The sequence below is a fragment of the Stegostoma tigrinum genome, chromosome 19 (assembly GCF_030684315.1).
Source record: "Stegostoma tigrinum isolate sSteTig4 chromosome 19, sSteTig4.hap1, whole genome shotgun sequence".
Classification (NCBI taxonomy): domain Eukaryota; kingdom Metazoa; phylum Chordata; class Chondrichthyes; order Orectolobiformes; family Stegostomatidae; genus Stegostoma; species Stegostoma tigrinum.
This window is the reverse complement of record NC_081372.1, coordinates 40,374,871-40,398,842: the sequence shown is the minus strand read 5'-3', so window position 1 is coordinate 40,398,842 and position 23,972 is coordinate 40,374,871. Positions and strand designations below refer to the sequence as shown.

Sequence of the window (23,972 nt, the reverse complement as noted above, 5' to 3'; positions counted from 1 at the left end):
TTTTTCCTTTTAAATATTAACTTGAGTGCAAGCTGTTATCTGTACTATGCTTTGTTTTGACTTATTTTTCTTACACTCCCTATCTTTGACAGGATTGGTCCATACAATAAAGGCAATAAGAATGGAGATTTAGGAGTTAAAGCAACAGAAACCCTTGCTCTGACATCAGAAAACGTGTGTCTTGATCAAGTCCTCTTAACTCACCTGCAAGTGTGCAGGAGACTTCTACAGGTAGGTAGAGATAAAATTGATGATGATTGTTTGTTTTCCTCTCTTTTAGCCCTTTGTTGTTATGCAAAGAGGTTCAGATATATTCTCCATAACTCCTCATTGATTTCTCCACAGAAGGATTATTTCAGGTACATCATTACAGATTAGAGTGTTGAATTTTTTTAACAGACTGAACTCACTTTTCTGCATTTCTTGCTAAAACTGAAGCAAAACTGAAGTTGCGCTTTTTGGACTGATGTGACATCATGTTTTACTTTCACTTACAATGCCACCCATGATTGACCTTAAAACATTTTACATTTTCAAAAGGGATTTTTTTTTTATTACCGATCAACTGATTTTTCACAAGTTTCAAGTCTTAAAATGTGCGTGAAGGGAATGCTAAGGAATAATGCTAAGTGCACTGATTAGGAAACTGGAGTTACAAAATACTATCAAATGTGTTCCGGTATGCACAAGAGTTATGATGACTCCCTTGTTCGCTCCACACTGCCCTCCAACCCCACCACACACGGGACCTTCCCCTGCAACCGCAGGAAATGCTACACTTGCCCCTGCACCTCCTCCCTCACCCCTATCCCAGGCCCCAAGATGACTTTCCATATTAAGCAGAGGTTCACCTGCACATCTGCCAATGTGGTATACTGTATCCATTGCACCCGGTGTGGCTTCCTCTACATTGGGGAAACCTGGCGGAGGCTTGGGGACCGCTTTGCAGAACACCTCCGCTCGGTTCGCAATGAACAACTGCACCTCCCAGTCGCAAACCATTTCATCATGGGCCTCCTGCAGTACCACTGATGCCACCCGAAGGTTGCAGGAACAGCAACTCATATTCCGCTTGGGAACCCTGCAGCCCAACTATATCAATGTGGACTTCACCAGCTTCAAAATCTCCCCTTCCCCCACCGCATCACATAACCAGCCCAGCTCTTCCCCTCCCCCCACTGCATCCCAAAACCAGCCCAGCCTGTCTCTGCCTCCCTAACCTGTTCTTCCTCTCACCCATCCCTTCCTCCCACCCCAAGCTGCACCTCCATTTCCTACCTACTAACGTCATCCCACCTCCTTGACCTGTCAGTCTTCCCTGGACTGACCTATCTCCTCCCCACCTATCTTCTTTTCTCTCCATCTTCGGTCCACCTCCCCCTCTCTCTCTATTTATTCCAGAACCCTCACCCCATCCCCCTCTCTGAAGAAGGGTCTGGGCCCGAAACGTCAGCTTTGGTGCTCATGAGATGCTGCTTGGCCTGCTGTGTTCATCCAGCTTCACACTTTATTATCTAACATTCTGACTCTCTTCTGAATCCTCTCTAGCTTAATAATATCCTTTCTATAAACAGGGCGAACAGAAATGGATGCATTATTCCACATGTGGCCAAACCAAAGTTCTGACCAACTCCAACATGACCTCCTTGCTCTTATAATTCAAAACACAACTAGAAGTGTCCCATATGCCTTCTAGGTTACCCTTTTAACCTGGATAGCAAAGTGTGGGGCTGGATGAACACAGCAGGCCAAGCAGCATCTTAGGAGCACAAAAGCTGATGTTTTGGGCCTGGACCCTTCATCGGAAAACGGGGATGGGGAGAGGATTCCGAAATAAATAGGGAGAGAGGGGGAGGTGGACTGAAGATGGATAGAGGAGGAGATAGTTGGAGTGGGGAGGTAGGGAGGGGATAGGTCAGTCCGGGGAGGACGGACAGGTCAAGGGCAAGGGGGCGGTATGAGTTTAGTAGGTAGGAAATGGAGATGCGGCTTGAGGTGGGAGGAGGGAATAGGTGAGAGGAAGAACAGGTTAGGCAGGGTTCCCAAGCAAAATGAGTTGCTGTTCCTCCAACCTACGGATGGCATCATTATGGCACTGCAGGAGGCCCAGGATGGACATGTCATCTAAGGAATGGGAGGGGGCGTTGAAATGGTTCACGACTGGGAGGTGCAGTTGTTTACTGCGAACCGAGCGTAGGTGTTCTGCAAAGCAGTCCCCAAGTCTCCACTTGGTTTCCCCAATGTAGAGGAAGCCACACCGTGTACAGTGGATGCAGTATACCACATTGTCAAATGTGCAGGTTAACATCTGCTTAATGTGGAAAGTCATCTTGGGGCCTGGGATGGGGGTGAGAGGGGTGGTGTGGGGGCAGGGTCCTGCCACCTTTCAGGAATCTGTGGACCTCAAGATCCTCGGCTTCCATTTGAGGAGTACTCCCTTTTCTTGTTCCTTCTTCCAAACTGCATCATCTCACACTTATCAGAGTTAAATTCCATCTGCCACTGATCTACCCATCTGACAAATCTGTTCATGTCCTCCTGTAACCTAGCACCTTTATCCTCACTGTCAACCACCCAACCAATCTTTGTGCCATCCACAAACTTACCATATCCCCATGTTCTCATCCATGTCATCATGAATATCACAAACAGTAAGGGACCCAGCACTGATCGTTGTGCTACGTGACTGCATACTGGGCTCCAGACACTCTAATCGTCTTCTACCTTCTTGGAGTGGTGGTGGGGGGTGCCTGAGTGAAACACATCCAACTTTGCCCATGATACAAAAATAGGTGCAAGAGTACATTGTGTTGAGGACATAAGGAACCTGCAAGGGGATGTAGGCAGGTTTAGCGAGTGGGCAAAATAAAACTTGGCAGATGGAATTGAAAATAGCAAAGTCTGAGGTCATTTACACTGCTAGAAAGAACAAAAAGGCAGATTATTATTTAAATGCAGAGAGACTTCAAGAAGGTGCAGCACAAAGGGATCTGACTGTTCTTGTGCATGAAACACAAAGTTAGCATACAGGTCTAGCAAGTAATTCAGAAGGCAAGTAGAATTTTGGTATTTATTGTTTGGGGTTTGGAGTTTAAAAACAAGGAAGTCTTGTCACAACTGGCATTGGCGAGACTACACCTGGAGTACTGTATATAGTTTTCGTTCCCATACATATTGACTTTGGAGGCAGTTTAAAAGAGATTCACTAGACTGATTTCAGTGATTAAAGGAATTGACTTATCAAGAATGACCAAACAGGTTAGCTCTTTATTTATAATAAAATGTGAGGCTGGATGAACACAGCAGGCCAAGCAGCATCTCAGGAGCACAAAAGCTGACGTTTCGGGCCTAGACCCTTCATCAGAGAGGGGGATGGGGAGAGGGAACTGGAATAAATAGGGAGAGAGGGGGAGGCGGACCGAACATGGAGAGTAAAGAAGATAGGTGGAGAGAGTATAGGTGACGAGGTAGGGAGGGGATAGGTCAGTCCAGGGAAGACGGACAGGTCAAGGAGGTGGGATGACGTTAGTAGGTAGCTGGGGGTGCGGCTTGGGGTGGGAGGAAGGGATGGGTGAGAGGAAGAACCGGTTAGGGAGGCAGAGACAGGTTGGACTGGTTTTGGGATGCAGTGGGTGGGTGGGGAAGAGCTGGGCTGGTTGTGTGGTGCAGTGGGGGGGAGGGGACGAACTGGGCTGGTTTTGGGATGCAGTAGGGGAAGGGGAGATTTTGAAACTGGTGAAGTCCACATTGATACCATATGGCTGCAGGGTTCCCAGGCGGAATATGAGTTGCTGTTCCTGCAACCTTCGGGTGGCATCATTGTGGCACTGCAGGAGGCCCATGATGGACATGTCATCTAGAGAATGGGAGGGGGAGTGGAAATGGTTTGCGACTGGGAGGTGCAGTTGTTTGTTGCGAACTGAGCGGAGGTGTTCTGCAAAGCGGTCCCCAAGCCTCCACTTGGTTTCCCCAATGTAGAGGAAGCCGCACCGGGTACAGTGGATGCAGTATACCACATTGGCAGATGTGCAGGTGAACCTCTGCTTAATGTGGAATGTCATCTTGGGGCCTGGGATAGGGGTGAGGGAGGAGGTGTGGGGACAAGTATAGCATTTCCTGCGGTTGCAGGGGAAGGTGCCGGGTGTGGTGGGGTTGGAGGGCAGTGTGGAGCGAGCAAGGGAGTCACGGAGAGAGTGGTCTCTCCGGAAAGCAGACAGGGGAGGGGATGGAAAAATGTCTTGGGTGGTGGGGTCGGATTGTAAATGGCGGAAGTGTCGGAGGATGATGCGTTGTATCCGGAGGTTGGTAGGGTGGTGTGTGAGAACGAGGGGGATCCTCTTAGGGCGGTTGTGGCGGGGGCAGGGTGTGAGGGATGTGTTGCGGGAAATATGGGAGACGCAGTCAAGGGCGTTCTCGATCACTGTGGGGGGAAAGTTGCAGTCCTTAAAGAACTTGGACATCTGGAATGTGCGGGAGTGGAATGTCTCATCGTGGGAGCAGATGCGGCGGAGGCGGAGGAATTGGGAATAGGGGATGGAATTTTTGCAGGAGGGTGGGTGGGAGGAGGTGTATTCTAGGTAGCTGTGGGAGTCGGTGGGCTTGAAATGGACATCAGTTACAAGCTGGTTGCCTGAGATGGAGACTGAGGGGTCCAGGAAGGTGAGGGATGTGCTGGAGATGGCCCAGGTGAACTGAAGGTTGGGGTGGAAGGTGTTGGTGAAGTGGATGAACTGTTCGAGCTCCTCTGGGGAGCAAGAGGCGGCGCCGATACAGTCAACTTTGCCACCCGAAGGTTGCAGGAACAGCAACTCATATTCCGCCTGGGAACCCTGCAGCCATTTGGTATCAGTGTGGACTTCACCAGTTTCAAAATCTCCCCTTCCCCTACTGCATCCCTAAACCAGCCCAGTTCGTCTCCTCCCCCCACTGCACCACACAACCAGCCCAGCTCTTTCCCCCCCACCCACTGCATCCCAAAACCAGTCCAACCTGTCTCTGCCTCCCTAACCGGTTCTTCCTCTCACCCATCCCTTCCTCCCACCCCAAGCCGTACCCCCAGCTACCTACTAACCTCATCCCACCTCCTTGACCTGTCCGTCTTCCCTGGACTGACCTATCCCCTCCCTACCTCCCCACGTATACTCTCTCCACCTATCTTCTTTACTCTCCATCTTCGGTCCGCCTCCCCCTCTCTCCCTATTTATTCCAGTTCCCTCACCCCATCCCCCTCTCTGATGAAGGGTCTAGGCCCGAAACGTCAGCTTTTGTGCTCCTGAGATGCTGCTTGGCCTGCTGTGTTCATCCAGTCTCACATTTTATTATCTTGGAATTCTCCGGCATCTGCAGTTCCCATTATCTCTGATAGCTCTTTATTGATTAGAGTTTAGAAGAATGAGAGGTGATCTTATTGAAACATACAACAATCTGAGCAGGCTTGACAGGGTAGGAGTTGAGATCATGTTTCCACTAGTGGCAGAATCTTGAGCGAGGGGACATACTTACAAAGTAAAGGTGCACACGTTTAAAGCTGAGATGTCAAGCAATGTCTTGTCCCAGAGAGTAGTGAAAGACCAGAATTCTCTGTATCAGACAGTTTTGAAGGCAAGATCACTAGAAGGATTTAAACAAAGGGATAGATAGATAGAGTTCTGAAATATCAATGAACTCTATTGAGCTGGCTTCAAAGAGGTGGTCAGACCTGGGGCAGATCAGACATGAGTTTGTTGAATACTAGGACAGACTTGAGAGACTGAATGGTCTACTCCTGCTCCTTTTCTTGTGTCCTTAATTTTAGTTCTCCACCACTGGGTCTGTTATTGTTTGCCCCATTTCTAACCTCTCATTGAACATTTGAAATCATTTCTTCATTCTCAACTATAAATTCTATACCTTTATTTACTACATCATTACTATCTCTGGCCACGCACTAGATCAGATTTTGTAACTTTAGCATCTTGTGTAAACTTTGTTGTTCGTACTTTTGGAATGTGAAAGGGCCCAGACTTCTGTTAAATAAAAGCAAGGCACAGCAGGTGCTAGAGGTCTGAAACCAACTCAGCAGGTCTGGCAGCATCCAGCTTCTCCAGTACTTTGTTTTCATTTTCATCATGGGTTGCTCTTCATAGGGGTTTTTGGGATGGTTATGTTAACTGATTCACTTCTGTGATCACACTTAGACAAATCAGTTTACAACAAACTTGAAATTTCAGTTCCCTAATCTGCATAACTTAATTCCTTGTTTTACAGGATCAAAATGTGAGACGTTAGTTTTATGTACAAAACATTTTTCTGTTAAGATTAAACATACTAAAGGTGCATGATATTCAATGTCTAATTTTTAAAGCACTTACCATGCTAGCCTGCTTTTAGAACCCCACACAAATAACTTGGTTTGTGTTTCAGAGATTTACATCGACTGGCTGTGTACCTGTCCTTCAGAGCTACATATTAGAGGAACTCTCTCGACAGATCCTGGTATTGGAAACTCTGGCTGTCATTTGTTCTAAGAAGTCAGGCAATATTAAATCTGTGGAAGAAGGTTTGTTTAAAATGAACACAATTATGGACAGTTCACAGAGACTTATCTTGGAACATTATTCAAAAATTGTTTAGAAAGATTTATATCATGAAAAAACATACTCACCAATGGTTTAGATTCCAGATTGTTTGAAATAACAGAGTAATACATTAGATGACATAAAATATCAGGGCTACATGGTTTCACTAGAATTGCAGACCAAAGACTTTCTATTTTTAAATTTGTAGAGCCAACCCTCTAGACAATTTTATAATTGCTTTTAATGTTAGAAAATGTTTACTTTTGAACATTAAGTACAGTTGTTTAGTGTTTTTTGTGGATGTTCACATTAGCTTGTGCATTACTGTACAACATTATTTCCTTTAAATGTCTTTATAAAATATTTACCTTTTTATGAGTTACACTGTAGTTGGTCACTTTAAATTCCCTAAATGATTAGTTTTGTTTTAAAATGTAGAAATTTCACATCAATCCATTTGCCTCACCTGGCTTAGCTTCGGTTATACAATTTGTCTCTTCCAGCACAATGTGTGTCCTCATTAGATGGGGCAATATCATGATGAAATAATTTTAAAAGTATCTTGCACTTGAGCAGTTTGCATTGTTTTACTCCTGAATTGCTGTTAAGCAAATGGCAATATAATTCTGAGATACTGAAGTTAGATCTCAAAAGCATATTTTGAGTTATCGGTATTGTATTCGTTTTAAAAAAGTAAAAATTGATTGTTGTAAAAATTACAAGTGATACTTCTAAAAGTGAATTAATTGCTGAAAATATTCTATCAATCTTCTTAGATTTAATGCAGTATATAAGTGCAAATCTTCAGTATCATGGGGTACAGAAGACACCATTCAGCCCTTCAGGCCGGCACTGACAAAAACTATAAATCCTCAATGGTCTGACTCTCCAGTACTTTTCGCATAGCTTTGGATGTTATGACACATTTTCAAGTACTAATCCAAGTATCTTTTAAAGTTGTGAAGTTACCTACCTAAACTACTGTCACGGGCAGTGTATTCCGGATTCCCACCACAATCTGGGTGATAAAGAAATCCTCAAATTCCCTCGAAATCTTTCACCTTAAAATTATGCCCCGACACACTGAACCTCCACTAAGGAGAACAGCTGCTTCCTTTCCACCCCGTCAGTGCCATCTCGATCTTACACACCTCACTCGGGTCCCTTCTCAGGTTTCTTTGCTCTAAACAAAACAACCCAAGAGTCCCGACCCGAAATGTCAGCTTTCCTGCTCCTCTGATGCTGCCTGGCCTGGTCTGATCCTCCAGCTTCATGCTGTGTTATCTCAGACTCCAGCATAAGCAGTTCTTGCTATATCTGAGCTCTTGCAGCCTCTCCTGAACTAAACTGCTCCATCCAAGCCAACATCCTGGTCAGCCTCCTTTGCTGTCCCTTAAGTACAATTACTGTCTTCCTGATCACTGATGACCAGAAGTATACACAGTACTCCAGCTGGAGTAAGCCTAGTCAAAGTTTTGCACAGCACAAACGTGACCTCACTGCTGTTATAATCTATGCCACTACTGATAAAGATGTGTACCATCTGTCATCTTAACTACCATATTAACCTGTCTCATCACCTTTAGGGATTTGTCATCAAACCACCCTGTTCCTCTGAGCTTCCTAGTGTACTGCCATTCATTGAATCAAGTGCTCCCTTTTTTTGTTACTTCTTCTACAGTGCATCACTTCATATTTATCAGGGTTAAATTTCATCTGCCACTGATCAGCCCTTCTGACCAATTCATCTATATTATTCTGCAACATAAGACCTTCTTCCTCACAATCACATGACCAATCTTACTTGTCATGCATAAACTCTCTCATCAACCCCCAGCATACTCATCTATATCATTTATATATATCATGAACAATCAAGAGACCAAGTTCTGATCCTTCCAATTCACCACTGGACTCTGGCCTCTAATCCCACAAACAACCTTCTACCACTACCCTCCGTTTCCTTTCACAAAACCATCGAAGGATTCATCTTGCTAAGGTACCCTGGTTCCCATTTGCTTTTATCTTCTTTTTCAGGATTCCCATGTAGGAGCTTGTCAAGGCCTTGCTAAAATCCATGCAAGCTGCATCAACTGCACTATCTTCATTTACACACCAGATCACCATCCTTGAAAAAATTCAAATTGAATTTGATTGACTTTCTCAGAAGGAGGTTGTCATACTGACTTCTCCCTGATCAAACTTTGCATCTCCAAATGGAGATTAATTCTCTCCTTCAAAATTTTCTTCAAATTTCTCATCCACTTGTAAAAGTGCCAATGTTCTGTAATTTCCTGATTTATCTTTAAAGCCCTTCTTGCAAAGTGGAATCACATTAGATGTCCTGCAGTCCTCTGGCAACTCCTGTGGCCAGAGAGGAATTAAAGGTTTGTGTCAAAGCCCCCGTAATTCTCTCCTTTGTCTTTTACTGTACAACTCCACTTTGTCCACTTCTAAGCCTGCCAAAACCTCTTCACATTCTACATCAAACAACTGAAGAATTTCTGTCCCACTTCCTAAAATCTGTATTTACCTCTTTCTTCTCCAAAGTGCAGGCAAAAGTGAAGTCTCTGTTTAACACCGTACCAATGTCCTTTGACTCCATGCTTTATGTTGATCCTTTGGTCCCCCGTGACCTACCCTTTCCCTGGTTATTCTCCTCATCATCCTTGATGCATTCATAGAATATTTTGGGATTCAACCTGCCAGTACATTTTTTCATGCCTCCCTCTTTGCTGTCCGAATTGCTCTCTTCAGTTTCCCCCTGCACTTTCTGTACTCCACCAGGGCCAACATTGATTTGCTCCCTTTGCATGTGTTAAAAATCTCCCTTTTCCTACTTATTCATAACTGAATATGCCTAGATGTCCAGAATTCTCTGTGCTTGATTCTCCTCCAGTTCACCCTGAAGGACACATGTTGGCTCTGCACTCAAGCTGATTCCAACGCTCCCACCTCACCCTTCATTGTTCTGTTACAGATTTACCGAGAGATAATTGTTCCCAATCTGGTCTGACTAGATCCTAGCAAGTGAGTGATTTAATAAAATCTGCCTTCTCCCAATCCAAAACTCTGTTTTGCAAACCATTTTTTTCCCTGTTCCATAACACATTTAAAAGTGTATGGTACTAAATAAAAACTGAAAGAATTGTGGATGCTGTGAATCAGGAGCAAAAACAAAGTTGTTGGAAAAGCCCAGTAGGTCAGGCAGCGTCTGAGAAAGAAAAAAAACAGTAAACGTTTCGGGTCCAGTGACCCTTCCTCAGAACTGGGGACCTGAAATGTTAACTGTTTTCTCCCTCACAGATGCTACCAGACCTGCAAAGCTTCTCCAACAACTTTGTTTTTGTTAAAACATATCGAGTTGTGGGTGCTAGCGCTAAAATACTCTTCCTATGCCATCTTGAACATCTGACAGTTTATTCAACAGAATTAGGTCCAGCACAGCACTGTTCGTTGTTGGATCTTCAACATGTTAACATAAAAATCTCTTGAATAGATTTCAGTCCGCTCAAAACCTTTTACAGAATGATTATCCCAATTAAAAGTTGAAACCCGCAATATAATTACTGTATTAGTGTTTTTTAACACTTCAGTGATTTGTCTACATGTCTGTTCCTTTAAAGTCTGCTGGCTGTTTGGGAATCCACAATACACTTCCAGCAAAGTGACTACACCCCTTTTATTCTAACTCTACTCTCTAACCCTCATTTGAAGACCCCTGCAAGATGCTGTCACTCCTTACCACAGTAACTGGCTCCTTAATTAATTATACAACAAAGCCTCTTTTTTGTTTACACCCTTCCTTGTCCTCCTGAACATTCATACCTCAGATCATTGAATTGCCAATCTAGTTCTCCCTCAGCCACGTGTTTTTGATGGCAACATTGACATGTGAATTTGCAATGCATCCATGCTGTTAACTCATCTGTCTTACCTGTAACTCTGAGCATTGGAGGCTTTCCAGTATTAGTTTACTCCCTTGAAACTCAACAAGGCTGAACCTCCTTTGTCTTGGTTCATTTACTGAAGTATGCTGTGTCCCTGTTATACTAACACTGTCTCCCCTCCCCCTACCAAACTGCATTATTTTTGTTGGGGTTTGGTTGGCTTTCTGGGTCAACACCAGAATGTTAGTTTTTGTGGGGCACCTTATGCAGATGGACAGCAGTCCAGGATGACTCTCAAATTGCCCTATTATCATTACCTATGAGGAAATCCTTGGCATGTGGCTCTTTGTTGACCTTTGGTGACAAATCTCAGCTGAGATTTTGTGGGGACTGTTTGTGCTACTGCATATCAGGGCAGCAATACTTGCAATCTTTAGATTTTTTTTCTATAAAAGGGTTTGAAAATGTGATACATTACAAGAACATTTACAATTACAAATGCCTGAGGTTTAACACAAAACCGCAAATGATGAATCTTATTATTGTCACTGTAGCCAAGTGGCACCAGAACGCCATGACAACAATGAAAGCAAGTCATGTGCTTTCAATAACTGAGGAATGCTAAACTCCATAAATCTAGAATGGTGCATGAAGTATCAAGTTTGATATCTGTTGCCTACGTTATGGACCAGTCCAACCCCACTCCCTCAAAATATATTAAGGCGATAGCTTTAAAATAAGAAAGTTAGGATCAATTCTCAGGGTAAGGCATTGTGTTATGGATGCAATTTGATTGGTCAAATTACCAGGCTTGAATCAAACACTATTTATTCATACACTCTAATTAAAATACAGACAAAATAAAAAATAAAATAGGCTTAACTATAAACCTATTGAAATGCTTAACAAAATTTTATATATAAACTAACTGTTCCAATATACTAACATTCCATAAACACACCCTTGACAAAGACAATTTTAGTAAAATACATTGTCTCACATGCAATTCTAACAGCAGGAAGAGACCCTAGCTTTTAGACATCACAGAAATAGGAACTTCCACATCCAGCTTCAAGACTCCAACAACTACTCCTGAAGGCTAAAACTAAAAGAAAAACCCTAGTTCTGTGGGAGCTTGAACTTAAACATTCAGGTTGCTTCTATTGTTACAACTTTAAAAATAAACTCAAGGCCTCACAAGCTGTTTACTTTATTGGCTTTGGAACAGACTGCACATCATCTATCTCAACCCTTTTATTATATAAAAAAGGACAAAATACACCCCTTAAGTCATAGTACTGTCACACCTACTAACATTGAATGTGGCCTTGTGAAAATATGTTGTTGTCTTGATGCTATATATGTTTCCTTCAAAAAAAAACACCACTGATTTTTCACTCCCTTTAAAAGCCCTGTTGCTTGATGACTCATCCATAATTGATCTTGATCACTTCAACACTAACTGAACTTGAAATACTTCAATAACTAAAAGAAAATGAAGACCAATTCAGTAAACTGCACTTGACAAAGATTTTCAAATAGGTTCAAGCACATGACAAATGGATTCTAGGAGCTCATTGTTCAACTTTGCTCTCTCTTCAGTAACAATCCATAGAACTTTCATTTTGCATATTTATAAATACAGCCTATTTGATTAACTTAGAATAATTGACAATGTAATTCTTTAAATAATGTGTGCATGTAGAAATAGTATGTGGTAGCTTTAATCTGGGAAACATTCCAGAAAATAGGACTTTACTGTATTAAGTCCATAATAAGAGTGGAAATTCCCGTGAGACATTGTATTCTAAGGAAGATGTTGATGCAGTATGAATTTTTTTCAAAGCAAGACTCTTTCATTGTGATCCAATAACTACTACAGTACAATAAGACGATAGCAGTATTTAAAATTTTTCTCAGAACTTCTTTAATATAAGCGCATTTTATCATTTTTACTTTCAGTTATTCCAAAATCAAAGATGGGGAAATCTGTCCAGTCATTCTGGAGTAAATGCACAGGGATAGACAGTGCACTATACTCATCAGCTGAGAGATTCCTGGCACAACTAAGAAGTTGTTACACACAGAAAGTGGCTGCAAGGCACCCAGGACAGACAGAAAGAGGTAAGCTACGCTTGTAAGATAACAAGGTGTAGAGCTGGATGAACACAGCAGGCCAAGCAGCATCAACGGAGCCGGAAAGCTGACGTTTCAGGCCAAGACCCTTCTTCAGAAATAGAGGGGAAGGAGGTTCTGAAATAAATAGGGCGGGACGGGGAGGCGGATCAAAGGTGGATAGAGGAGAAGATAGGTGGAGAGGAGACATACCGGTCAAAGACGCGGGGATGGAGCCAATAAAGGCGAGCATAGGTGGGGAGGTAGGGAGGATGGACAAGTCAAGGGGGCAGGATAAGGTTATTAGGTAGGAGATGGGGGTGAGACTTGAGGTGGGAGTTTGGGATAGGTGGAAGGACTGGTTAGGGAGGCGGGGACGAGCTGGGCTGGTTTTGGGATGTGGTGGGGGGGGGGGGGGGGGATGTGGTGGGGAGATTTTGAAGCTTGTGAAGTCCACAGTTATGAATACACCTCCTCCCACCCACCTTCCAGCAAAAATGCCATCCCATATTCCCAATTCCTTGGCCTCCGCCGCATCTGCTCCCAGGATGAGGCATTCCACTCTCGTACATCTCAGATGTCCTTGTTTTTAAAGGACCGCGACTTTCCCTTCTCAGTAGTCGAGAACACCCTTGACCATTTCACCCATATTTCCCACAACTCATCCGTCACACCTACTGCCCGCAATAAAAACCAAAACAGAATCCCCCTCGTTCACATGCACGAACCCGCCAACCTCCGGATCCAATGCATCATCCTCTGACCCCACCACCAAAGACATTTCTCCCTCCCCACCCTTATCTGCCTTCCGGAGGGACTACTCTCTCCAACTCCCTTGTCTGCCCCATACTCCCCTCCAGACGCACTACACCCGGCACTTTTCCCTGAAACCGCAGGAAGTGCTACACCGGCCCCTACACCTCCCCCCTCACCCCATCCCAGGCCCCAAGATGACTTTCCACATCAAGCAAATGTTCATCAGCGCATTTGCTGATGTGGTATACTGCAGCCGCTGTTCCCATGTGGCCTCCTCTCCATTGGGGAAATCAAGCGGACGCTTGGGGACTGATTGCAGAACACCTACACTCGGTTTGCACTAAGCAACTGCACCTCCCAGTCGCGACCCATTTCAATGACCCCTCCCATTCCGCAGAAGACATGTCCATTCTGGGCCTCCTGCAGTGCCACATGATGCCACCCGAAGGTTGCAGGTACAGCAACTCATATTCTGCTTGGGAACCCTGCAGCCCAATGGTATCAATGTGGACTTCCCAAGCTTCAAAATCTCCCCTCCCCCCCCCCCCACCCCCACCGCATCCCAAAACCAGCCCAGCTCGTCCCCGCCTCCCTAACCTGTCCTTCCACCTCTCCCTTCCTCCCAACTCAAGTCCCACCCCCGTCTCCAACCTACTAACCTCATCCCACCCCTTGACCTGTCTGTCCTCCCTCGATTGACCTATCCCCTCCCTACGTCCACTCACCTTTACTGGCTCCATCCCTGCCTCTTTGTCCAGTCTGTCTCCTCTCTACCTATCTTCTCCTCTATCCATCTTCTATCCGCCTCCCCCTCTCTCCCTATTTATTTCAGAACCTCCTTCCCCCTCCTCCATTTCTGGAGGGGGGTCTAGGCCCGAAACGTCAGCTTTCCTACTCCTATGTTGCTGCTTGGCCTGCTGTGTTCATCCAGCTCTACACCTTGTTATCTCAGATTCTCCAGCGTCTGCAGTTCCTACTATCCCTGAAGCTATGCTTGTAGTTGTTTTTACAGTATTGCCTGGAGTCACATTTCTTAAAATTTGTTCATGGGATTTATTACCCACCCCTGTTGGCCAGGGGTGGTTAAAAGTCAATTATAGTGTTGTGGGTCTGGAGTCACAGGATATCCTTTGCTAAAAGGAGACTCATGAACTAGATGGGTCTTCATGACAATTGACAGCAGTTAAGAGTTCTCGTTGGGTTAGATTTTTATTTCAGTGTTTTTTTAAAAAGTGAATTCAAATTTCTCCATCATGATAAGATTCAAATCCTTGACCTCAGGATATTAGCCCGATGTTCTTGGTTACTAGTCCAGTGATATTCCAGTGCCACTTTGTCCCATTTAGAAATATAAAAATATCCATTATGCAACAGTTAGTACAACCCAAGATAGTATGACGATTGTGCTAATAATTACCTTAAATTAATTTTAGCATGTAATTACATCAGGATATATCTTTTAAAACTTGCTTAAATTTATTAATAGCAGTTTGGTGAGAGGTGGCCTATGGGAATTACATAAGTTTCAAATTTAAAGTTTGTGGAATTTATCCAGTTCATGCAACTAATAGACCCAATCATATATCACTTCCCCTAATCAGGCCCTTGATTGAGTCAGTCGATTTAACAAAGAATAATTCATAATTCTCACAGAAGAACAAAATCAAAAGCAAATTGATGTTTAAAAAACCTCCTTCAGTTCGCTTTTGAAAAAAAATGGGAATTTCAATCAAGTCACTGCTCACTCTTCTAAACTCCTGTAAAAATAAGCCCAGCTTGTCCAATTTATCCTCATAAATTAATCTAATCACTTCAAAATACCAATCTAGTAAACCTCCAAGCTGCCTTCAATGCGATTACGTCCTTCCTTAAATAAAAAGATGAAAACTGTATAAGTATTTGATAGGTGGTCTCACCGACACCCTATATAACTGAAGCACAACCTCCTCACTTTTATGTTCAATTCCTCTCGAATAAAAAAGATAACATCCCGCAAGCCACCTTGATTATTGTTGTACCTGCATACTAATCTTTTGTGACTCATGCACTGGAACACCTAAATCTCTCTGCACCTCAGAATTCTGCAGCCATTCTCCATTTAAGTAATAATCTGTTTTGTTATTGTTCTTGCCAAAGTGGAGGACTCATCTTCTCACATCACACTATCTTCTACATTTCAGTCCACTCACTCAACCTATTCGTAGGTGTCTGCAACTTCCAGGTGTCTTCTTCACAACATATTTTCCGACCTGTCTTTGTGATCTCTTCAAGCTTAACCACCACAACTTCACTCTCCTTAAACAAGTCTTTCAAGTAAATTGTAAAAATCCTGAGATCCCAACATAAATGAGTATGGCACTCTATTGATAATATTCTGCCATTCAAACAAATACCTATTCAGGCACACACTGTTTTCGGTCAGCCAGCCAATCTCCTATCCATGCACATATATTACTCCGATTATCACGAGCTTTTATTTTTCAATCTTTAATGTGGTACCTTATCAAAAGACTTATGTAAATCCAAGTACAGTGGATCTATAGGTTTCCTTTATCTAAAGCACATTATTCCTTCAACCATCTCCAATAAATAGGTTGGGCATGATTTCCTTTTGACAAAACCATGCTGACTCTTTCCAATTACCTTGAATGTTTCTTTTAAAAAAAATGCAAAGCTATAATCTCTACTTCCCCATCACAGGCACAAAGCTAACAGGCCTATAATTTGCCATTTCCTGTCTCCCACCCTTCTTGAATAGAGGGGTTAAATTTGTAACTTTTGAATCTGATTGAACATTTGTGAATTTTGAAAAATGAATTCCAGCTGATTCACCTTTTATAGAGCCCAAGGATGAAGTCAAGCTGGACCTGGAGAATTGTCAGTGTGTAGCTCTACCAGTTTGCGTAGTCTCACTTCTTTTAGGATTAGAAATCTACTGGAATTACTTCTCCCTTTCACCTAATGATTTATGGCTATTACTGGAAAGTATTTTGTACTCTATATTAAGAAGACAGACAAAACTGCCATTTCCTTCCGATAGACAATTGACACGCCATGCTCGAATAGAGGACCAAAAATGGATGTGAATTTGCTCGCTGAGCTGGAAGATTAGTTTTCAGGCATTTCGTCACCATTCTAGGTAACATCAGTGAGCCTCCGATGAAGCGCTGGTGTTATGTCCTGCTTTCTATTTATCTGTTTAGGTTTCCTTGGGTTGGTGATGTCATTTCCTGTTCTTTTTCTCAGAGGATGGTAGATTGATGGAGTTCCGGTTGGAATGCTATGCTTCGAGGAATTCTCGTGCGTGTCTCTGTTTGGCTTGTCGTAGGATGTTGGGACCCACCAACACACTAAAACAGCAGCTAATGAACTTAAAAGACCCTATACAGACAAGCAAAACGAACGTCATCTACAAAATACCTTGCAAGAACTGTGACAAACACTACATTGGACAAACAGGCAGAAAGCTAGCCACCAGGATACATGAACATCAACTAGCCACAAAACGACATGACCCACTGTCACTAGTATCCTTACGTACAGATGAGGAAGGACACCAGTTTGATTGGGATAACACATCCATCCTAGGACAAGCCAAACAGAGACACGCACGAGAATTCCTAAAAGCATGGCATTCCAACCGGAACTCCATCAACAAACACATTGATTTGGAGCCAATGTGTTTGTTGATGGAGTTCCGGTTGGAATGCCATGCTTTTAGGAATTCTCGTGCGTGTCTCTGTTTGGCTTGTCCTAGGATGGATGTGTTATCCCAATCAAACTGGTGTCCTTCCTCATCTGTACGTAAGGATACTAGTGACAGTGGGTCATGTCGTTTTGTGGCTAGTTGTTGTTCATGTATCCTGGTGGCTAGCTTTCTGCCTGTTTGTCCAATGTAGTGTTTGTCACAGTTCTTGCAAGGTATTTTGTAGATGACGTTCGTTTTGCTTGTCTGTATAGGGTCTTTTAAGTTCATTAGCTGCTGTTTTAGTGTGTTGGTGGGTCCCAACATCCTACGACAAGCCAAACAGAGACACGCACGAGAATTCCTCGAAGCATAGCATTCCAACCGGAACTCCATCAATCTACCATCCTCTGAGAAAAAGAACAGGAAATGACATCACCAACCCAAGGAAACCTAAACAGATAAATAGAAAGCAGGACATAATACCAGTGCTTCGTCGGAGGCTCACTGATGATGTTACCTAGAATGGTGACAAAACGTCTGAAAACTAACCTTCCAGCTCAGCAAGCAAACTCACATCCAGAACCTCAACCTGAGCTACAAATCTTCTCAAAACTCGCTAGAGGACAAAAAACTCACTGGACTTCTTTCCTTCCCCATTTGTAGAATTACTTGCTATCTGTTTTATATTCCCAGCTAGCTTCCTCTCATAGGCTAATTTCTTCCTTCTAATTAATCTTTTAGTCAATCTCTTTTTTAAAAAAATGTTCTCACTAAACATCTGACCTACTACTCACTTTCACAGTTTTTATTTTACTTAAGACTAATACTTTCCTTAACTTCTGTAATTAATCTTAGATTGTAGGTCTTCACTTTAAAAATTTTCTTTAAATTAATATTATACATTGAGTATTAGGAATTATCCCTTAAATATCTGCCACTGTGCCCATTGACTTTTCACCTAGCTTAATATGTCAGTTCATTTCAGCTAACTCAACATTCATATCCATATTGTCGCACATATGTTTAAGCAACTAGACTTGGACCCAATCTTCTCCCTTCAAACTGGACAAAAAATATAATCATAGTGTGGTCACTGCAACTAGGAGTGCCTTTATTCTAAGGTAATTAATTCTGTCACATCACACCATACAAAGTCCAGTATCATCTGCTTTCTGGACTTTCTAAATGTGTGGCTTAAAGAAACTCTCAAAAGCATTTTATGAACTACTCAACCAGGCTAACTACTGCCAATCTGATTTTTTGAACTTATATTGTAAATTAAATTAATTTATGTCTTATGATTTATTGAAGTCACAATTATTGCCATCCTTTTATTATAAATACTCAATATATCATCTTGTGAATTTTGTCCCATGTTGTGATTAATTCGGGTTCCTGTGGAACACCACAACTGGTAACTTCCTTCCCTTTCTATTCCTCATTTCCACTCAAGCTGATTCTACATCTGATCTCCTGAACGAATGTAATCTCAGAAATACAAATGCCATCTTTAATTAACAGTGCTACGCCTCCACTTTTATTAGCTTCCTATTTTGTGTAAATGTCAAATATCTCCAATATTCAGGACTGATTCCTTTTCAGCCTACAAACATGTCTTCATACCAATTATCAGGTAGTATTTATTTACTTCCACGTATGCTATGAATTTGCAACATTGTTACGAATGCTACACACGTCCACAGAGAGAACTTTTCATTTCAGTATTCTTAGCAATTTCTTATTCATCATCATGACATTCTTGCACCCCTATTTCACATTTTACTAATCTATTCTTTTTAAAATCAAGACTGATGAGCTTAACTTTAAATTGCGCTGGAATCTACCTGTTACAGTTCTCCAACTCAGTTCAACTATTAATGGCTTCGCCATTCCTATCTATTCTATCTACAATGCCATAAATCATTTGAGACATTTACAAATCTGATATGTATCCCTTTATTGCAATGATGCAGAAAAGACTGCAAATATTCAGAACAAGCAGCAAATATGGAGACAGGAAAATATAATTAACCTTTCGTCAAGTCATTAACCCAAAATGTGAGCTGTTTCTCTTTTGATAACTGCTGTCTCACCTGCTGACCATTGCCAGCACATTCTTTATTTTAAAATTTTCAGTATCTTTATATTTTTTTCCCGGGCCTTTATTTATTAGTGGCTTAGAAATGCTAAGAATGAAAACTCGAGCCTGTGCTATGAAGTACGTGTGCTCATTTTTGATCCTAAATCCATGAAAAGTTAAAGAAAAATTCTGTCACAGTTCTACTAAAAATTCTTGTAACAAAATAAATAGCATAGAAGATTATTGCATTACATTCATAGAAATGGTTAGAAATTAGAGCCAAGGTTTAGTTAACTATGTCACTCAGCTGTATTAGGGAAAACAAAGCAAATGCTCATCTTGGATTTGAGAAATTCAAAGATAAAATATATAAAAGCAAGCCAGTACACATTGAAGAGACTCATGCACAAATTAACCTGCCTTTTCTCATTCAACAATGACTAACTTGTTATGTATTCTTAGAATGTTATGAAGTTCTCTTCATCAAAAGTTTATGGTGGGGGGAAAGCACAGTAGTTACATATTTTACAATGTGATGTGCCATTATCTTTGGTTCAACAAAAATGTATGTTGAAATATGAAAGAATGTGTCCTTCTGATGGCTGTGGGAGTAAACTACAAAAGTGACAACAGACAAAAACAGCTATTATGTTACAAAGCAGAAAATATACTATTTAGTAAGACTGTGCAGTTGTTAAAGTTGATTGTTGACTTGACAGATTTATGCCAGAGTCAAATAACATTAAGTAAAATTTTGAGGCCACACGTTCGATAGAAACTAAACTTAAAAGGAAAATTGTTATAATTCAAGATAACAAAGTGTGGAGCAGCATCTTAGAAGCACAAAAGCTGACATTATGGGCCGAGACCCTTCATCAGAAAAGGGGATGGGGAGAGCGTTCTGAAATAAATAGGGAGGGGGGGAGGGAGGCGGATCAAAGATGGGTAGAGGAGAAGATAGGTGGAGAGGAGTCAGACAAGTCAAAGGGGCAGGGATGGAGCCAGGAGAGGTGAGTGCAGGTGGGGAGGGGACAGGTCAAGTGGGCAGGATGAGGTTAGAAGGTAGGAAATGGAGGTGCGACTTGAGGTGGGAGTAAGGGATAGGAGAGAGGAAGAACAAGTTAGGGAGGTGGGGACGAGCTGGGCTGGTTTTGGGATGCAGTGGGGGAAGGGGAGATTTTGAAGCTTGTGAAGTACACATTGATATAGTTGGGCTGCAGGGTTCCCAAGCGGAATATGAGTTGCTGTTCCTGCAACCTTCGGGTGGCATTATCGTAGCACTGCAGGAGGCCCAAGATGGACATGTCATTTAATGAATGGGAGGGGGAGTTGAAATGATTCGCGACCGGGAAGCACAGTTGTTTATTGCAAACCGAGCGTAGGTGTTCTGCAAAGCGGTCCCCAAGACTCCGCTTGGTTTCCCTGATATAGAGAAGGCCACAACGGGTACAGTGATGTAGTATACCACATTGGCAGCTGTGCAGGTGAACATCTGCATGATGTGGAAAGTCTCCCGCATTTCCCGCACCTCATCCCTCACACCCCGTCCCTGCAATAACTGCCAAAAGAGAATTCCCCCTCATTCCTAACATACCGCCCCACCAACCTCCGCATTCAATGCATCATCCTCCGACACTTCCGCCATCTACAATCTGACTCCACCACCAAAGACATTTTTCCATCCCCACCCTTGTCTGCTTTCTGGAGGGACCACTCTCTGTGAATCCCTTGTCCGTTCCACACTTCCCTCCAACCCAGCGCACTTGGCACTTTACCCTGCCACCGCAGGAAGTGCTACACTACCCCCACATCTCCTCCCGCACCCCATCCCAGGCCCCAAGAAGGCTTTCTACTGGGCCTGCATCCCAATGGTATCAATGTGGATTTCACGAGCTTCAAAAATCTCCCCTTCCCCACGGCATCCCAAAACCAGCCTAGCTTGTCCCCTGCCTCCCTAACCTGTTCTTCCTCTCACCTATACCCTCCTCCCACCTCAAGCCGCACCTCTATTTCCTACCTTCTAACCTCATCCTGCCCCCTTGACCTGTCCGTCCTCCCCGGACTGACCTATCTCCTCCCTACCTCCCCACCTACACTCACCTCTCCTGGCTCCATGCCCGCCCCTTTGGCTTGTCTGTCTCCTCTCCACCTATCTTCTCCTCTATCCATCTTTGATCTGCCTTCCCCTCTCTCCCTATTTATTTCAGAACCGTCTCCCCATACCCCTTTTCTGATGAAGGGTCTAGGCCCGAAACGTCAACTTTTGTGCTCCTAAGATGCTGCTTGAGTTCATCCAGCTCCACGCTTTGTTATCTCAGACTCTCCATCATCTGCAGTTCCCATTATCTCATTATAATTCAAGTTAGCAATATGTCATAGTGGATTGGTCTAGTGTGGATAACTAAATTGTGTCACTTGAAATGGAAATAAACTATCCAAGTTCTGTACGTACTTTAAAGCTTCTACTTGTACACAAATCATACTTGCCTGTGGTTATAAATGGTCTTCCTTCAATGTGTGGCTGAGCTCATGAACCCTGTCAAAGCAGATGCTTGTACAAATTGCCCAGTATCAAAGACCATAGATTATTTTTAAAAGAGAGAGTCAGGCTCTTGTCTTCAGACAACTCAGAACAGTATAGCACAACAACAGGCCTTTTGGCCCACCATTTCTGTGATGTCATGATGCCGTTGTAAACTCACCTCATCTGCCCGCACATAGTCCATTTCTCTCTATTCTCTGCCTGTTCATGTGGCTGTCTAAATACCTCTTAAACCTAGCAGTGCATTCAAGGCACCTACCACCTTTTTTTTTATTAAACTTTACTCAAGCATCTCCTTTAAATGTACTCCCTCACTTTCAACCAATGTGCCCTTGTATTTGACATTTCCACCCTGGGAAAAAGACTCTGACTATCCCTCCATTCCATGCCTCTCAATTTGGTATACTATCAGATCACCCCTTAGCGTCCAACATGAAAACAATCTGAGTTTGTCCAGCCTCTCCCTACTACAGTTGGCCTAACTAGTTTTATACAGCTGCAACATGACTTTTACCAACATTTATACATCTGACTGATAAAAACAAGCATGTAGCATGCCTTCTTTACCACCTTATCTACTTATGTTGCCACTTACAGGAACTGTAGACTTGGATTCTAAGAACTCTTTGTATATCAATGCTCCTAAGGGTTCTGCCATTAACTGTACACTTTTCCCTTGCAGATGACCTTCCAAAGATGCTTCACCTCAGTATAGTTTCGATTAAATTCCATCTGACATTTCTTTGCCTGACTTTCCAACTGATCTATATCCTGCTGTATCCTTTGACAACCTTCCTTACTATCCACAATTCCACCAATTTTCATGCTGTCTGCAAACTTTCTAATCAGCCCACCTACACTTTCACCCAAATCATTTATATAAATTACAACAACAGAGGTCCCAACATTGATCCTTGTGGAACTTTACTGGTCACAGTCCTTTAGTCAGAAAAACTGTTCCCCCCACCCCACCAATCCTACTTGCCAAGAACATATCATGGCGCCTTTAGGCTCTTCTAATTCCTGATTCCTTTCCTGCTTCCTTGAGTCTTCAAGGGCCTTGTCTCATTTCAGTTTCCTAAACTGTGCTTTCTTTTTCCATTAAACTTTCAATATGTCTCATCATCCAAGGTTGTCAAACCTTCCCATCCTTGCCTTTCACCCTCATAGGAAATGGGGGGGATATTAAATGAAGATTTAGCATCAGTATTTGCTCTGGAGAAATAAATGAAAGCTTGAGAACTTGGGAAATAAACAGTGATGTTTTGAAAGGCGTTCATATAACAGAAGTGGGGCGGTGGCTGGAGGTGTTAAAATATAATGTGGTAGATAAATCCCAAAGACTTGATTAGGCATTTTCCAGAGCCTCATGACTCCAAAATGTCAGATGTAGATTTACCCTCAACTGTTGCCCTCAAACTAATTTCTCCAATTCCTGCCTAATACTATTCTAACTATCCTTCCCCACCACTGAAACTTCAATCAGTGGCCAGGCTCACTCCCCAGTACAGGTCTAGTACAGCCCCTTCCCTAGTTGGACTATTACATAGTGTTTCAGGAAACCCTCCTGGATGTACCTAACAAATAGCACCTACAGTTGGATGCCACTCGCCCAGTAAATTGCTATCAGTTGAATCCTTTTTCACAGCTGATCCTAAATACATTTTTAACTGATCTTACCTGGTCAAAAGAACTCATCTCAATAACAGCCTGATTAGAATCTTTAAATGTTTACAATTTTCATGTTTTTGTAAGTATTCAGAACACTTCTGTACCAGATTGTCAGCTGTTGCGAATTACTACTGTGTCCTAATGTCTCAGAGGAAATAGTGACAATCTTCCAGTTTGTCAACTATGTGAAGAAGTACAATATTACTCAGCTGGGGACACATCTGACCAGACTTGCAAAGGAAGGTATGAGTTAACAAAAAGCTATTTGCTTGCATTGCAATTTGAGTATGCGGTCATCGATTTAGCAGAAAATTTATGATCTGATACATTCGTGTTTGATCTACGAGACTTTTAGTTATGTTGTTGCGTGTCAAACAGATTTTAGTGGATTGAGATTAAGTTTAAACATACCACAGCCATCACAGCTCAAAGCTCTGGTGAATTGGTTCTGCATTCCTGATCTAATTTTAATCAATGTTAATATTTTGATACTTTTTATACAATTCCATCCCTACATATGCTTTTAAATTGGTCTCTTAGATTGGTGATCCAGGTGCAAACTGTGCCAGTTTTGACAGGTATTTCTGCTCAGTCCATTGCATTTCATCAAACTCAAAATATCCCAAAGGCCAACACATTCAGGACAGAATTTTTGAACATACTTCAACTGTTT

The 23,972-nt window shown here is 42.6% G+C and overlaps 1 protein-coding gene across 1 annotated transcript in view; it reads left to right on the top strand.

Moving 5' to 3' along the window:
- The window catches only part of LOC125461533 (RIPOR family member 3), a gene marked incomplete at its 5' end in the record, with an annotated part of 210,306 nt that overhangs the window by 172,506 nt on the left and 13,828 nt on the right, over positions 1 to 23,972 (top strand). Inside the window, 4 exons of the mRNA XM_048550443.2 lie at positions 93 to 231; positions 6,403 to 6,538; positions 12,410 to 12,571; positions 23,384 to 23,542. Coding sequence (XP_048406400.2) covers positions 93 to 231; positions 6,403 to 6,538; positions 12,410 to 12,571; positions 23,384 to 23,542 — 596 coding nt within the window. The remainder of the gene's footprint in view (positions 1 to 92; positions 232 to 6,402; positions 6,539 to 12,409; positions 12,572 to 23,383; positions 23,543 to 23,972) is intronic.